The sequence below is a fragment of the Amblyomma americanum genome, chromosome 5 (assembly GCF_052857255.1).
Source record: "Amblyomma americanum isolate KBUSLIRL-KWMA chromosome 5, ASM5285725v1, whole genome shotgun sequence".
Taxonomy (NCBI): domain Eukaryota; kingdom Metazoa; phylum Arthropoda; class Arachnida; order Ixodida; family Ixodidae; genus Amblyomma; species Amblyomma americanum.
Genome location: NC_135501.1, coordinates 112,306,258 through 112,324,061, shown reverse-complemented (window position 1 = coordinate 112,324,061; position 17,804 = coordinate 112,306,258). Strand labels below are relative to the sequence as shown.

Genomic DNA, 17,804 nt, shown 5'->3' with positions numbered 1-17,804 from the left:
AAGCTGCGCACACAATTATGCCAGAAGAGTAAATGCAGTTATTGTCTTAAAATTGCTTGCCATTTTAAAGTGACGTCTGGCTTTGTTCATGTGTGCAAAATGACTGTTATCCCTCACACACACAAAAATTGCTTGTTCATTGCCTTTTACTCGTGTTCTGGCGGTCATGTCATGCGTCTAATTTTGCCACAGGGAAAGCCTTCCAGTCATTAAATTAATGCAGCTGCTTTCTTCTCAGATGTTGGTAGGGTGCTTCACTGGTTCGTATAGTTATGAATTTGATCAGTGAAGCGTGGCTCTTCTATTAAGGGTTGCCTTCACCTTTCGTTTTGCATATGCTTTCGCACTTGGGCCTTTGCAAGTATACGATGCATCATTTCCTGCTTAATGGTAGTACTGTATAACCGAGGGCCAGGGAATGTGCCCGTTGCAGTAACTTTTGCAACTTTGGTAATCTCGTGTTCATCGAATAAATATGCATCACAAGTAGTCGTAGCAATTAGAGATGTCTTTATTTTTCATAAGAAATTATTAGGGAGACCTCCACATAACTTTGGAGGCCCAGATGTGAAGAGGAATTAAGTGTTTAAGCTGAGATAATTGGTCTCACTTTTGTGATATCACATCGCATATTTTCAGTTCTGTCAACCATACTGCTCTCTGGTGTGAGCCGTCAACCTTCAGGCTTCCAATTTTCATTTAGATGTATATCCAGTCGGGCCATACTGTCTTTTACTTCATGGGCAGGAACAGGCAGAATTTCGAGAAGACCGGAGAGCTATTGCAAGTGGACTTTTGATTATTCCAGTTGATTAAGGTTTCAGTTTTGACATTTGAAACATTTGCAGTTCCTCTGAAGCAGCATGCGCACAAAACATGTAGTTCTATGGACTGTCTGAAACTTATCACAATTTGTTTTTGCTTTCTAACCTAACTAGCCTATACTTCTAGCCTAACTAGTGGAAAAGGATGGCACATTCGCATAATTAATAGGTGCTCAGGCTACCAGACCTGTGTTCTCATTTCATGTAATGGTATTATTCAGTGTGAAGATACTGTTTACTGAATGAACACCCACACAGATAAAGCACACTTTCTCCAGAATAGTGTCTTCTAAATCATGTACACAGGGTGAACTCTCGTCTCACCAACTTAACTTTCATTTGGAAAATTGCATTACATGTTTGAACCTTTGAATCACTTCTTTATTCAGAACATTCCTCACTATAGCTAGTCTAAAGCCTTGTTTGGCTTTGGAAGTCTTTTCTGCTAGATGGATGGATGGATGGATGAATGAGAGAACTTTATTTAGCAAGAGAATTCGAGGGCCGCAGGTCTCCTGTGTCTCCACACAACCCCACTCATGGTCTGAATGTTCATTTAGTGTTGGTCCATGATGTATACGGCCTGTCTAAAGGCAATCTTCTGCCTGGTCAGGTCCGTTGACCGTTGTAAGGTCTTCTAGTCCTCCCAGGTTCGGAGAGGCACTGGCCCGGTGGGGGGAGGGGACGCCGGGCATGATAGGAGGATGTAGGTAAGGGTGGCCTTGGAGAGGGAGCACGAAATGCATAAGGGGGGCATGAGCATAAATTTAGAAATATAGGCTGGTGTGGGCGGCGTTCGTGTCCGCAGGCGACGCCGGATTGACTGCTCTCTGGTAGTGAAAGATGGGTGGGGTGGCGGGTAGATTAGGCACTCAGCGCGGGAGTTTGCGGTGCTACATGATCAGTTCGTGGGAACGGAAAGTTACAGTTTAAATAGCAAAAGTTGTGGAAATTAGGCAGCTCAAAAACACCGCCGCAACCAGAAAAATGTGATCCCTAATGCTTAAACTGCGAAAAAATCTTCACCTATTCAAAGTAGACTTTTGTTTAGCTATTCAAAGTAAATATCTTGTCCAGCATGCTGTTGTCTGTTGCACAACTTGCAGATATAGCTCCTGCTGCTTTCCTTGTTCTGGTGGTCACCCCCAGGGGCTAGCACCGCTGCAGCTGCAGTCATGTTGCGTCGGTTCCTCCAGCTGGGTGCACTGGCTGGCACCACTGGCGCCACCTACCTTGCTTTGCGGAACAACCAGTGGGATGTTTCCAACATTGGCATTGTGCGCTTTGGGCGGGCTGCAGCAACTGTGAGTGTTCCAGTCAAGCAATGTTCAGCATCACTGAGACTGTGTTAATTGGCCTTACAAGGCAACATCCTGACATTATTAGCATGGCTAGGTAGCAGTAATTTACTATAGTGGTTCACCACTACATAGTGTCTTACACTGTGGTGGAACAGTATCATGTGCCTTGAGCTGTCATTTCATAATAGGGCTTTATGCATGTTTGCTTTGAAAACTTTTAATATTTATCTGTTCCAAAATCTGTATTAGCTCACCCTGATATTTATACATGACAAGTGTTCAGATTTAAATCTTAATTAAAAAAATGTTTTATCAAGATTTAATTTTTTTTTAATTACTTTTAGGCATGGTAGCAATGGAAATCTGTTCTCTTTATTAGAGAACTTTCTCTCTTTCGTTGTGTGTCTTTGTGAAGTTAGATGATTTCTTGTGTTGATTTGTTGCAAGAGAAAAATAGTACTGACGTATTGAGGAATCTGGATCGGCTTTCTATTATGCAAGCCATGTAGGCCTCATGATAATCAACACAGAGGTCCTATTCAATGGATCAGGTAGATGCATGTTTCGTTCATTTCATACCAGAGAGTCTGCAGCTGACAGCCAGCACTTGAGTATGCAGATTGGCCCTTGCCTCAGTGATGCACACTCACTCTCTCAGGCTGTATCTCTTGCACTTTAATATGTGAGCAAAGTACAAGCTGCGCTGAGATTGCCGTAGGGCCAGCGGTTTGAAGTGCCTGCTGAAGCTTGTTGGAATCCTGCTAGTTGGATTATATCTTTCTGAGTAGATCTATCTAGGCACGTGTTGAATCAGTTATTCGTGTTTGGATTCTTTTTACTGATTTGAAATGGTATAGGCTTTTGCTCTAAACATTTAGATGCAGATGTGCATGTGTATATTTGGGTGTATAAATGTATAAATATTGTAAATACTGAATATATAAACAGAGACATTAAGACACACTTCCCAGATGAAAATAGAGATGTGGGAGTCTTTCATCAGGAATACCCAAGCTGGACACTTTTCCCCGAAAAGCATATTCTGGAAAAGCGCTTTTCCAAATTTCCAGCTGGATTGATGTTTCTACTTGAGGTTTCAATTGGAACTAGATCCAGCTGTAAATTATCTTGATGGAGCTAACTGGAAGTGGAAATTTTCCAGCTGTAAGCAAAAAACCATTCCTGCTGGATGCAATTTCTGGTTCAATAATCCAGCAGGAAATGAAATTTTCCAGCTGGAAAGAGGTGCCACTCCAGCAGGGGTTGAATTGCTTCCAGCTGGAAGGTCACGATTTCCAGGCCATTGACCCAAGCAAGAGAACTGTACTTCAATTTTTGCTTTTCTGCGTGAAAAGGAATATTTGACTTTACAAATAGAAGAGATGAAACAGTCATTAATAAAACTAATATCGGTACTGGGGGTGACAGGTTCTGTCGACTCCACAAGCCATTAGTCAGTGCTGAAGGCGATCTCTTGGGCTCGTGCTGTGACCTGTACTTGCTTCCAGATCACAGCTGGCTAGCAGGGTCTTCCACTTTTGCGGGCCTACAAACATCTGAAGTTCTCCAGGCGGTGGGTCTGTGGGGCAGTCCTAGAAGATGTGTTCCATCGCGGCTCTCTGGCCATATTTTGAACAATCTGGTCTGAATTCGTCTGGGTTGATGTGGTGCATTCTTACCGGGTTTGGGAGAGTATTCGTTTCGAGTTGTCTCCATCTTACCTCTTGAGCTTTGGTGAGACTTTTGTGAGGTGGCTGTAGCATCTGTCTAGCTAATTTAAAGTGTTGGGTAACAAAAAAAGAAAACACCCTGCATCATCATTCTATGTCAGCATGCACAGAGTACTGTGCACTGAGACTCCAGGTGGCAGCAAAGTGCAATGAAGCTAAAATGGTCTTCACGCTGGCTTCACAATCATAGGACACAGCAGCACCAGAAGCATGCGGAAGACTAGTCTGGTCATCTACCTTGTGCAGTTCTAAATATAATGCTTTCGCATTCTCACACTTAAGCAGTCTGAAGTGTGTCTGCCGAATTTTTATTGGTTTGCAAGCTGCGGCTTTGCTACCCACTTGCAAGCTGTGGCTTTCGTGAGCACTTAGCAGCTTGCCTCATTCCTTCGCTTTACTGACTACTGTAGACAGTTGAGCCATGGAAGAACGCAAATGCAGCAGTTGTTGTTGGGAGTTAAAGGAGTATAGACACCTAACTTTCGGGTGCATGTTTTCTTGTTTGTAGTGATGCGTAAAGCATTAACTATTGCACCTTAACCATTGTACACTATTATGGGGACGGCTACTAAAAAGAACGTTAGTACACTTCTGCGTCTAGAAAAAAAAGCCATATGTTGTATAAGCAATGTGTCATATTTACATCCTCAGCCGAGCTATTTCGCCAGCATCATATAATTAACACCCAGTCTCTTTATAGTTAGCGCCTCCTCTACCACATTCATTTTGCTAATCAAAAGAATAAAGAATTTCTAATGACGCTCTCAGATGCAAAGTTCTGCTGCAGTACTTCTAAAACACGTGCCCCTGATAAATGGATGATTCCACACCACCGAACGAATTACCTTCTGCAGTCATTAAGCTACATAGTGCCAAAGTTACTGAGTAAGTTCAATGTATTTAGTCTTAGTAATGCTGTAATAATGGCGCCAAGCTTTGCGTTCATTGTTTATAGACTGAAAAGGGCCTGCTTTTTCTAGCTTAAAAAAGTACTGTGTGTAATGAATATAACAATCTTAAAGTTTTGTCTGTCATGTGTTCAGTTATCGGTTTTCTTGTATCGTGTGCATGTAAAAGCTTGCCTTTGTATAACACTTTTCATATATTTTATACTGCTCCTTCACAAGTGTTAAAAATAAAGGTGAATTGAATTATTATTCATGGATTACCACCTGGTATTCTCCTACGACCGCCAAATAACTTATAATCGCATTTCTTTCTCGCACTGTTTTGGTTTCGGTTTGAACAGCCGAATGAGGACTGTGACGTCAATGTGTGCTTACAGGTCACGTGAGACATGAAAAAACTGCAATTTAATCGCTGCTTCCACATTCGTTGTCATTCCGGCTCTTGAGGAAGGCTGCTTCAGCACTGCAGTAAATTAAAATCATACAGCAGCGATTATATGGACGTTTTTCCATGCCTCATGTGACACAAAAGCACTCTTTGACGTCGCAGCCATCATTCAGCTGTTGAAACCGAAACCGAAATAGCATGACAGAAAAAATTTGATTGTAAATTATTTAGTGGCCGTAGGCAAACATCACATGGTGAGTCATACGTAGTAGCGTCATCCGCATCATTGTAGGGAAGATAGCAAGCCATCAAAATTAGGTGTCTATACTCCTTTAAGACTTTTGTAGCTGCTCATGTATTCACAGTGCTTACTTCCGGTCTTGTCGAATGTGTTGCATTGTGAAACTCCCCTTGCCTTCTTGATCCACTTTCATATGCACTTGCTGTGTGCTGCGCAGGTGTCCAGAATAGCGTGTGACTACAAGTTTGCCACAATGGGAATGGAGAAGGACTCTGAGGAGTACGCCAAGGCAAGGTCTGAGGTGAGGAGCACCCTGCTGACCAGACCAAGGAAAAGGGCAGACACGTATGCTTCTCCTGCAGCTATTATTTTTTTGTTCTCTCCAATTGCCGAGTTGAAATGGGCAGTCAGTCGAACAAACTGGACCTTTGCATTCAGTGGTGCGCATGAGCATGTGCTTCACATCATTTGCAGATTCTGTTTTGTTGCTGGCTCCAATCTCCACCAGGCTCCAATCTTTGTGGTTGTTTGCAGTCAAAAAATATTATTTTAAATTGTATTTGGCAGTACTGCAGGTAACAGCGCTGCTTAGGCAAGAGAGGTTACTTCTAGAGCGTCGTTACTGACTATTCGAGCATACGTCTATGGACACATTCATCAATTGATGTAGGCAGACAGTTCAATTGCTCAAACCTCAGGAAAACAATTTCACTTGTGTTTTGGAAATGTCCAAAACACATTTGAAACATATTAAAATTTGATCTGTTTCTTCTAGTTTGCACTTTGTTCCTAGTTGCATTTTCGACACTTCCCATTGGTCTTTTTTTTTGGCCTGGTTGTCATTAAGCAAGCTGCCATGGTGCCTTAGTTGTCAGGGTGCTCTACCGCTGACCCGAAAGATTCGGGTCCAATCCCAGCCGCGGCGGTCGCATTTCGATGGAGGCGAAATGTTAGAGGCCCATGTACTGTGCGATGTCGGTGCACGTTAAAGAACCCAAGGTAGTCGAAATTATCCGCAGTTCTCCACTACGCCATTCCTCATAGCCTGAGTTGCTTTCGGATGTTAAACCCCATACAACCAGTTATCACCCAGTGGTGTTCTTTGTGCAAATTCAACCCTTCCCTTCTCTCCACAGGTGCACCAGCGGTCGGCGGAGCGGCTTCTGCAGCTGTGCTGCGTCAACGGAGGTGTCTTCATCAAGGTGGGCCAGCATGTGGGTGCCCTGGACTATCTGCTGCCGGAGGAGTACGTGCACACTCTCAGGGTCCTGCATAGCAAGGCACCTGCTTCCCCCCTGCACAGCATTCTGCAGGTGCTGCGCGAGGACCTGGGCCAAGACGTGAGAAGCAGCAACACTTTTTCATGCCGTTCGCTTTGATTCCATGTTCCTTAACCTTTTCTTGCATTGCTGACTGTTTCAAATCAAAACATATACGAACCGCAGTGGTGGCCAAATGGTTGAGCATCCGCCTCACATGCGGGAGGTGCAGGGTTCGATCCCGTGCTGCCAGGTACCCACCGATGATGCAGTGGGTACAAGCTTTCCCCTGGTCTGGTGTTCGGCTTCTGTAGGCTGAAATGCTTGGGAAATGGTCTTTGACCCCACCTTGAGAAACGGAAAATACCTTGTGCCATGGCGCTCTTTGGCCGTAGATGCCCTTGCGCCATAATAGCCCATTAACATCATCAAAACATATACTTTTCCTCCTAAGTAATAGTAGTTCTAGGCCTCGCAAAAGCCAGTTTGTTAGTTCTCAAACAGAAAACACCTATATAATTAATTTTTACAGGCACGTACAAAATTTGGTGCAAAGTGTCTGAGTGGTTAGAAATTGTAGCATTGAAATACTACCAGGATTCGTCCAATGAAAACAGAGGTTATGAAATATCACGTCCTGTTTGGAAGGTGCGCATATGGTTTTAGAACTTGAGAAAAAAATTGATATTAGTAATATTACTGGTGACAAAATGCATAACAATGGCATAAGTGCTCAAGGAATTGCTTTACATGAAAAAGAATTATATATTCAGAATCGGCACGCAAAAATACATGTTCCCTGATGATTTTGTAATTGTGACTACATTAATAAAAGCTATTCAAGAACAGGCTCCCCCTTTAACCAGTGTCTATTGTACTCTATGCATTCACTGCATTCAACTGAAAGCCTGAACATCTTTCAGTTTTGATCTTCCCCGTGTTTTTCAGCCGGCGGAGGTGTTTTCTGATTTTTCGGAGCACCCCATTGGTGCAGCCTCCCTGGCGCAAGTCCATCGTGCCACCCTGCGGGCCACGGGTGAGACGGTGGCTGTCAAGGTGCAGCACCCCTCCGTGCTGGGGAACTCCATGGTGGATATGGCCACCATGGAGGTAAGTTATTAGCCCTGGCCTTTGCCTTTTCTCCGCAAACTTGCTGATCTCGTCCACCCACCTGATTCTGTTGCTTGTCATTACGTTTCCCTTCCCACGAAATTGGCTCTTTGGCCCAAGTGGAATTAGTAAGCATGATATATTTCACAAGCCCATGCTGTTCTCCAGCTGTATTCAACAGCGAGCTCTGACAGGCATTATAAATTCAACTGTTGAAGTAATTACTAGCACCACTCATGTCCTTCAGTCTTGTCGGCTGTCGTGGCAGTGGCGAACACGGCGATAGGTTTCCCTCTGATGTACTGCTTTCTACATGACATGGCTGTGATGTGGGGAAGCCACCACAGCTGGAGTTTAACTCGTGCTAGAAGTGCTGTGCGGGAAAGCGAACCTAACTAGCACCAGTCTCTGGTATATTAAGTGTCTCAAAAATGCAAGTGTGAGCACTGTGAAACACTGTGCTTTGGTGCGTTCCTTCCTTGCCTCAGTTTGTCTTTTTGCATATGTTAATGCTCAGAATAGAATTGCTGTGTCATGCCTTTATGCAAAACATGTGCATTTTTTGCTGAAAACTTGCCTGGCTGAATTTTATATCTGCTTAAAATTCAGGTTTGTCAGCTGAAGTGTGTCTTTAAGCCTTCAATCAGTTTTTATGCAGAGGTAATGATCTAATAGAGTTTGCACCTTCTTACTTTGACTTCATTTAATGTTTCACAAGTTTTCTTCACTGCTGAGATTTTTCAGAAATAGTGCACATGATAGTAAAAACCCATGTACAATCAAACCTCGATATAACGAACACTGATATGAGGAATCATTGGCTATATCGAACACTTCGGAAATATTTTTTACAAATGCACTCAATTTATACTTTATATATTGAACCCAGTTGGCCATGAAACGGATATATCGAAATCCCCAGCACCAAACAGTGCCCGTTCAGATGTCAGGCTTTGCCGCACCGCACAGGTGATGATATAGCAACCTGCGACACCAAAGTTTGCACTTTTATCTCGCACTTGCCAACAGCGGCGTGCAGGTTTGTAGTCTGGTAGTCAGCACACGTTCATACCTCTGGCGTCTGTCGACAGCACGCCGGAAGAAGCAGCACAAAGCTTGCAGTAACAATCCCTCACTCATGTCGGTTGTCATGGCGGTGGCAAACAAGGCTATAAGTTTCCCTCTGATGTACTGCTTTCTACGTGACATGGCTGCGATGTGGGGAAGCCATCATAGCTGGAGCTTAACCTGCGCTAGAAGTGCTGTGCGAGGAAGTGAACCTAACGCACTAGAGTTTTGGCGGCCTCTGGTATAGCTGTAAGTGCCCTTTGATAAGCCGCTAAAGCCTTCGAAAACTTCTGTCAATTTCTTTTGTAATGATCGCCTGAATTGCCGTCCCTTCAATGACTGATCTGTGCTGCTATTATGTTCGTTGTGACAAAACTTTATATTATAGTTAGTTCTAAAGTAACAAAATAATAGCGGCCTGAGGGGCGAGTTGGTGCATGATGAAATGAACAGCAGCACAAACAAGGACAATAACACTTGTGCGCATGTGGTGTCTCTTTCTTTCTTGTTAGTGTCCTTGTTTGTGCCGCCGTTCATTTTAAAGTAACAAGTACAGGATTTACGTTCGGGCAGAAAATGTGTTACAAGCATATAGAAACACACTCTCATTATTGTAGTCAGCTACAACTTAAATCTGCAGTGATCGTTGCACAGAAATCCTTTGTGGCAAAAAGTAGTAATCCTCTGTTGAAGGGCAACTGTGGCATTTGTTGTGAATCCACGGGTTTTAGGGATACTTTCAGTGTAAGTTCTCTGCAGTTTTCTGATCGTTTGTGCCAAATTTCTCATCTGGGCAACATCTTGTTTCATTGCTAATGAATTTAAAAATTTCTCATTTCATTGCCTCAAACGAGACGATTTCTACGGGCAGCCTTGTCTGTGACGTCACAGTTTGGCATGCTGTTTGATACTCACTTCGCATTTGCTAAAGGAAAAAATTTCGCGCTTGTTTTTGGTCACCTCACACCGACAATGACCCAGGCTGTCATTTTCAGTTGCCTTGTTTAGCCAATCAGAGTGCACATGATAAGTGTTTTGGGACGGTATCTGTGCTGCAGAATACATGTGCAGGAATTCTTTAATGCCAAATTTAGCATTTTTTCACCTCCTCGTCTTCTGTTGAAACTTTTGCGGTACATTCTCTGCAGTTTTCTGGTCCTTTATGCTAAATTTCGCAGCAATGCGGTGTTTTGTTGCATTGCAAGTGAATTAAAAAATTTCTCATTTCGTTGCCTCAACCGGGGAGATTTCTGCGGGCAACCTTGAGTGTGTGATGTCACTGGACAAACAGCCATTGGTGTTCACTCTGCTTTCCTGAAGGACAAAATTTCGAGCTTGCTTTGGGTCATTTGAGACAAATTGCGACCCAAGCTGTCACTTACAGTCGCCAGTTTAGCCAATCAACGCACACATTTGATAGGTTTTGTGACTATCCGTGACGTCATAGGTTGGTCTGTCATGACACCATAGCTTTGCCGAAACCCAGTTTTTGTTTTGGTTTCCTGGTTTCTGCTCTTTTAAAATACTTCTGCTTGATATTTTGTACAATTATTTTCTGTACCGGGGAGGAGTCTTTAAAGAATATCGTGTGGTTATCAACTCAAAATGTTAAAAAAAAAAACCCAAAATTGTTCTTTGAAGCTTTTCTTGTTACCTAACCAAAAAGCTGACCACAAGGCGAAAATAAAAGCTCAGGAATTTTGATGCCTGTTGCTACTTTAATATACAAATGTCATTGTAGTCAAACATCAAAAAGCTGATTTCGTTTAATCTCATGATTGGCCAGTGGAGTAATACAGGATGCCGTGGACCGTGGTTTATTGTTACCAACTTCTGTTCTTTCTTTTTGTTGTATCCTACTGTGAAAGGCAGAATTGAAGTGTTTAGAAGCAAACAGTGTAAAATTGAGTACTGGTAATATCGCACGTTATGTAGGTAAGGCTCTATTGCACACAGTGCCAGGTGGAACTGTTCTATGCACTGCAAATGTTTGGTTCAAATGCCTGCTCTTGATGGCAACTTGTGCCCGGCCATTGCAAGGTGCCAACAGTTCCTGCCTTGGGATGCTGTCTGAAGCTGCCTATGCATGTGCGTCTCACCCCCGACAGCTGCTGGTGAACATTGTGGCCAAGGTCTTCCCGGAATTCTCACTCATGTGGCTGGCGGAGGAGACCAAGCGCAACCTGCCGCTGGAGCTGGACTTCGTCAACGAGGCCCACAACACGGAGCGCGTGCGTCGCATGTTCGCCCACTTCCCTTGGCTTGAGGTCAGTCTCTCTCTCTCTCTTCCACACGCCAAGCCCATAGAGCTGATTGTAATCTTGAGTGATTTCACTGTGCGCCTATAGTCCTGAATGGGTGAAAGAAATTAGCTAAGTGGGTACACTTATTGCGGGGTTTATTGGCAGCATCAGAGACGACTGAATTTATGGCCTTGGATGTTTAAATGCCATGCTTTGCACTCCTCTTTTGACTTTGTTTTGGCTCGTATTGTTGCGTTATCCTTAGTGTAAAAACAGTGCAAAATGGAAACACTATTTGGCTTGGGAATTGAGAACAAAAGAAAAAGTATTTGTACTTTCAGTCTTGGCTACATGTCACTGACTGGTGTATGCATGCGATGTAGGAATGGCAGGAGAAATGTGTGCAGCAGCAATGGCACCTTCAGGTGGCAGCATGTTCTTTTCTTGTGATCTGTGTGAAAATAAAATTACTCAAAATCTGATGTGTGGCACTAAAATTCACTGATATTTCTGATGTGTTCTTTTCTTTGGGGTGAGTATGGGGGTGGTTTTAATTACACTTGCGAATTGATGCCCGTTTGCTTCTAGGGGGATAAACAAGAGGATGTGCATCGAGTTGCTAATAACTTCTTTTGCATTCTGTTAAGATTTCACACTGATGGTTTAAAATTCAACTAATTAAACAATTCTGTGCAGACTTTAGCATGTTGATAAGTTTGTCGATGATGATGCCTATCATCATCAACATTAAGAATAGATCGAACATTTGATGTGTACTAGATTTTTTTCGTGTCTTTTTAGGTTTATTCCTTAAATTTCTGTTTGGAAAGTTTATCATCTAGCTGGCTGTTGAGGCTATCGATTCTGCTTGCTTATTCGATTCTGAATGATAGGCTGGATCTGTCATAGTTCTTGAAGTGAAAAGCTTCACTACGCCTGCTTTTCGAGCTGTCAGCGGGGCCACAAGTTTGACCTTGAATGTAGCTAGAAGTCACCGTAGCCGCCAGTTTCACCTTGAATGTAGGTAGAGGTCAAACCATGAGCATAACTGGTGGTAATCAGGTTCTACACATGACGTCAGCTACACCAGCAGCTGTTACACCAACCATCTCAGACCTCTGACCTTGACCTTTGGTCTTTTAGCTCTGACATTGACCTTCGGTCAAGCGGGAAAGCGTCTGCCGGCATCGCATGCGCAGGTCATGAAAGTGGGTTCTTTATAAAACGCCGATTCACTTTGAAGCGTTCAGCTTCGAGGTGTGATCGAGGTGTGATCGATGCGATGCCTGCCGTGGAGAGCATGTGGCTACCAATGTGATGAGCACCGTACTAAGCAACGCAGCCGTTGCCGGTGCAGTCGCTGCATCTAGGAGTGGGGTTGTGGGGTTAGCACCACGTTAAGCACTGTCCCCAAAGAACTTCGAACGTTTGCTCTACAGGTAATGCTCTAGACCACTGCAGGTCTAGTTACAGTTGCTGCTTCTACCCTTGTGGTAGCTGTTATGGTCACGAAGTTTATACGGTCTCCAAGAAAGAAAGATGTTTAACAAATAAAAACCTACTACTGTGTATGTGTCAGTATGGCTATCTATGGAAACCGCCAGTCGCCCGACCACAGTTTTGACCACAAAGCTGTCAGCAGGGCCCTAAGTTTGACCTTGAATGTAGCTAGAGGTCAGACAAGGAAATGATGCCTGTCTCGCATATCTGGGAAGGGAGCATGCAAGGGCAGGAAAATGAAGTGAAAATTGGTTTTAAGGAAAGGAATTTAGGCCTGTCTCACATATCTGGGTGGACACCCCAACAGTAAGAGAAGAAAAGTGAAATAAAGTTGGTTTTAAAGAAAGGAAATTATGCCTGTCTCACATATCATGGTAGACACCTGAACCACACTGTAAGGGAAGAAAAATGAGTGTTGATTTTAGGAAAAGGAAATGATGCCTCTATCACATTGTGCCATTTCCTTTCCCTCCAAAAAAAAAACAATTTCTTTTTCAGTTGACCTTTCTGAAATTATCTGCAGGGTTTGCGTGTCTGTTGTCATTTGCAATGAGATTTGGTTCCATATCTGTGCATGCAACGAGCAATACTACATTTGTAAATATTACCAAAGCATATATTGAACATGTGCTGTCTTGTGTGAGCGCCTTTAATGTCGTTTCCAAGAAAGCAAGATGTTTAACAAATAAAAAAAATGCCTACTACTTTGTGTGTGTCAGTATGGCTATCTATGGAAACCGCCACAAATGTAGCCAGGGAGATGCAGCTTTTCGCTTTCGACCAGGGTTAACCAGAGCTAAACCACCAGCAATTTTTGTGACTGAACTGCATTGGTTAGTTTCATCTATTGGCTTTACTAATTCAGCCTGATCTCAAGCAGCAACTTGTGAAAATGGGCAATCATACTCCGTGTTTTGTTGCTGACCGACTAACTGCAGGTGCCTGAGATCCACTGGGACCTAACGACACGTCGCGTGATGACGATGCAGTTCTGTGATGGTGGTCAGGTTAATGACAAGGCCTACCTGAAGGAGCACGGGATATCGGCCACAGAGGTAATGTATGCCTGAGCTTCTATTTTGCAGTTCCTGAGCCTCAAAGACAGCAAATGCTTGCAATAGTTGGATGTGGTGGCTTTGACCCAGTGCTTGCTCATTTGGTAAAAGCTGTCGAAAAGAGCATGAGCAGACAACAGTGAGCTAGTAGCAGCCCAGGCAGTGAACTAGAGAGAGACGACAGTATCGATACAGCAGAACTGCCAGCTGTGAAGCCTTGCCACTGTGGAGAACAACGCCTTAGATGCACTTGATAGTCTGTGTGCATTGTATTGTTTCGGATTTTTCGCCCTGTAAATTTCTTTTTGGAATTCAGCCCTAGCTATAATGCTGTTCAATTAGACTGTATAAAAGCCAAGCACCATCCATTGGTACGTGCTGTGGAAAGCGATCTTGGTGCTGCAAGGTGCAGAGAATGAATTGTCGTACTTAGAAACAGCGCGAAGAAACACGGACGCCACGAAGAAATAACACACACGAGCGCTTACTCAGCACTCGTGTGTGTCGATTCTTCGTGGCATCCGTGTTTCTTCGCGCTGTTTCTAAGTACAATGCATTACGAACTAGCCCGGAACCTTGCTCTTCTGAAATGAATTGTCACCTAGTGTGGTTTCATGAAGGTGGTTTGAGCGGTGCCACACGAGTGAAAATTCATTCATTGATAACTAGTACATGTACGCCTTTTGCTAGGAACAAAAAGTCTATATTTCTAGTGTGGGCACCTTTCAGGCCCATATGTGATGGCTCGAAGTTGCTAGTTTTAAGCAACTTAGAGAAAAAGAAAAGAAGGAAAATATAGTCAGCTTGTTCCTAGAAGCTGGAAATTTAAGCACTAAGAAGTTTCAGTTTGAACGCCAGTTGAAGGAAGTGCTAAAGTTACTATGGGCTCTGATTGGCTGGAGTGAGAACTTCCCATTAGTATGAATGCAAATGGGCTTGTGTTGTGTGATCGATAACAAACTGAAGCACTGACTGGACCTCAAAGTAGGGTGAATGTGTGTACTCAGAAAATAATGAATAAATATCGTGTGGGCTAAACATAATATGGAAGGAAGACGTGAAAAGTGTATGGTGGCGGTTGTCCTTGGAAGTCATTAGATGTCACTGTATTACAGTGGGCAGGTCCCCGGTGTATATTGCATTGGAAGAGGCTTCTATTTTGAAGCATTTTTCACTGTTGCTATCTAACAGTGGGCAGAGTGATCCTCAGCAAGAAGAGGTTCATGCGCTATTTGCCTGTGTTGCCATATGAAAAGTTGTGACTGGTCCTAGTGGGTCCCAGCGGTGACCAGCTAGGACCAGTCAAAACTTTTCATGTGGCAACACATGCAAATAGTGCACCAGCTGCAACCAGCTAGGACCAATTGCCAGTTGGTTTTTGTGCAAAAGCTGCTCAAAACGTAGTCACTGACGCTGGGTATTGCACACATGCCGACATGAATGCAGAAGATGCCAAAAATAGGTCTTAACACGCACATGCCTTTATTGAGGTTCCAACAGGCTGATTCTGTCTTCACGAGCAGCGATTTTTTCTGCCCCATATTATCTTGAAAGCGTTGGAATCATGGGCACCATCCCCTCCTCATCCACACCTTTCTGGAAACCCCTCTGGTGTTATGTAACTGTCTTGAAAATGTAAAACCAGCAGAAATATGTCAACCGCGCCAGAAGTGTTGCTGTCACAATTTGCTTCATTAGGAAGACAGCCGTATAAGAAAATATAAAGAAACCATACTATAAAAACGAACTTCATTAGCAAAACAGCTAGATCAGAAGTTCTGTATCTGCAAAGCCTTTTGCTCTTGGCTAGTCTCACAAGCTGCTTCCGGGCGATGAGTGCGACAGTGGTTCAGCGGCTGCCAGCCCATTGTGCGAAGCCATCACATGGCATGCAGCTGCGAATTATCACCTCAAGTGCTTATTAGCACTTCAAGCACACCATGCATTGAACCGACGCACCTCTCCTTGACCCGTGTGCCGCCACTGTTGCCAGTGCTGTTGTGTTGTGTGCAAACCTGATGATTGATATGTGTGCTCAGTTCATTTTTCATCACACTGTGTTGCTTATGGTATCACAGAAAATGGTCATAATTTTTTACTAATAATTTACTGCTGTCATTTCGGCTTTCTCCGCCATGCGTCGCTTCCGCTGTGATTAATAAGTTTTATGCAACTGACAGCAACAGTAAGGACACAGAGGCTAGAGGAACCAGTCAATTCCGGTTGGCCGCTAATTGGGACCTGCTGACTCCCAATTGGATGTAGGCTGAAACCAGTTGGAACTGGTTAAAACCAGCTGGAATTTTTCCATATGGGTGTGAATGCTGGTACAGCCGACGACCGAAAATTCGGACACCTGATTTTTCGGACATGCTTGATTATTTGGACTGTTTCACGGCACGGCGACATGGCCCATAGAGCCAACATATAAGAGCGCTTGAAATTTCGGACGCACCGGAACTGACTGCTCGATTTTTCGGACCCTGTTCGCACTCGCCGCCAATACCCATATGCCTATTTTCTAATGAACCCACTTCCAGAAAAGTTGACACCAGTTTGGGGGAGCGTTCATTACGTGGGAAAAAAAAAGTGTCCAACAGATTTTTTTTCAAAGGGTCGAGATTTCATATATCTCCATTGGTCCCTCCAGTCATCAACAAACGCGCCCAGTCAGACAGGTTTGTGTTGGTGCCGCTGCTGTCAAAGCATGGTTCACTTTGACACGATCTGGCAATTTTGTGGCAGCCAGGGGCGCTGGCCATGCGCGTTGAGATAATGTGAACATGCTGAACACCAGCCCTGAAGGTCAGGGGCATTTTGTAGGCAGGTTAAAAAAAGACACACGACGGTGACGAGTGCATAATGCGAATGACTATGCCTTAGCTTACAGCATACAACGTCTTGGCACTCTGCCAAGTTCGCCCAGAGCGCGGCCCCGCTCTCTCCTCCCAGCACCTCTCTGGCAGGAGCTCACCTTAAAAAATAAATTAGTGGTGGTGTTATCAGTGGCAAGCAGCATCTTGGCGCGCTGCCAAGGTCTGCGCTGTGGACAGCGCGAAAACTGAGGAACCAGCCACAAAAGGCTTAAGGCTGAAAAAAAAAAAGTAAATTCTTAACAACAAAAGTGTGAGGGGGGGGGGGCTCATTAGGCGAGTAAATACAGTAATGCGTACAGTAGAACCTCATTAATTCAAACTGCGGGAGAGATCGAAAATTTGATCAAACAAAACTAAATTCAAGCTTAAAGGAAGCCTTTTAACTTCAGATGCTGAAATTCTGCGCGAGTGAGTCGGTACATTGCACCCGCATGGTTTTGAATTCGTACTGTTCTTGAATGTCTTCCGCCGCACGAACTTGAACAGTAGTAAAAGTTCGCGGGACTCATCTGTGCCGATCCTTTCGTCCTGGATATGGAAAGAGGCAGCAGCGAAGCACGTGGGAGGCGTACAGCTGCACGGAAACGGCGAGCGCGGGAGGAAATGGTGGTGCATTTCAAAGCGAGGTCAGCGTACCCGCGGCAAAACGCACCGCAACCCTGACTTTTCTATCGTAAAACCGTCAACAACTGGCGTTTTGATGACAGGCAAGACTCCTCTCATTTACGCGAGCCACCGAAAAGCGCATGTCGCCGGATACGATGCCGATTGCGGCTCTAGTCACTAGGCCTAATGACGAAGGCCATTGCCGACTGAGCGCCAGCTTCAGCTGTTTCTCGGTTCTTATATTGTTTCGCAATCTTCACGTTCTCGTTCCAGGCCCATCGTACTGCGACCGCAGTGCAGTTTCCACAGCGACGTGTTCGCTTTGACATTTAGACTTTATCTCAACCCGTGCATTCATCGGCGACATGCCATGGGCATTACAGCCAGGCCGAGCTCATGAAAGCGGTCGACATGTCCTCGTCTGTGCACATGTCGCGCGGCGAAATTTAGTCATGAGCAGCTTTAGAATGTGAACAATACAACTGATGGCTTCCTCCGGCATATTGCCAATAATTTCATGATTTTTTTCGGTGAAATTTGATTTTCCGGACTGCCTGATTTTTCGGTCGTTTTCGCGGTCCCTAGAGAGTCCGAAAAATCTGTCGTCGACTGTATTCCATAAAAGAGCATACTTTTTATAGTTCTGTTTTTGTAGTGGAGCCTTTACAGTGGTGGTGTTGCTGGAGCTGCAGGTT

The 17,804-nt window shown here is 44.2% G+C and overlaps 1 protein-coding gene across 2 annotated transcripts in view; it reads left to right on the top strand.

Moving 5' to 3' along the window:
* The window catches only part of Adck1 (aarF domain containing kinase 1), a 28,467-nt gene that overhangs the window by 1,068 nt on the left and 9,595 nt on the right, over nt 1-17,804 (top strand). Inside the window, exons 2-7 of one of the 2 annotated variants that reach the window (XM_077665139.1) lie at nt 1,931-2,128; nt 5,610-5,693; nt 6,529-6,732; nt 7,600-7,761; nt 10,938-11,096; nt 13,511-13,627. In XM_077665139.1, coding sequence (XP_077521265.1) covers nt 2,000-2,128; nt 5,610-5,693; nt 6,529-6,732; nt 7,600-7,761; nt 10,938-11,096; nt 13,511-13,627 — 855 coding nt within the window. In that variant the 5' untranslated portion in view covers nt 1,931-1,999. The remainder of the gene's footprint in view (nt 1-1,930; nt 2,129-5,609; nt 5,694-6,528; nt 6,733-7,599; nt 7,762-10,937; nt 11,097-13,510; nt 13,628-17,804) is intronic. The other variant, XM_077665140.1, reaches the window with a different exon arrangement.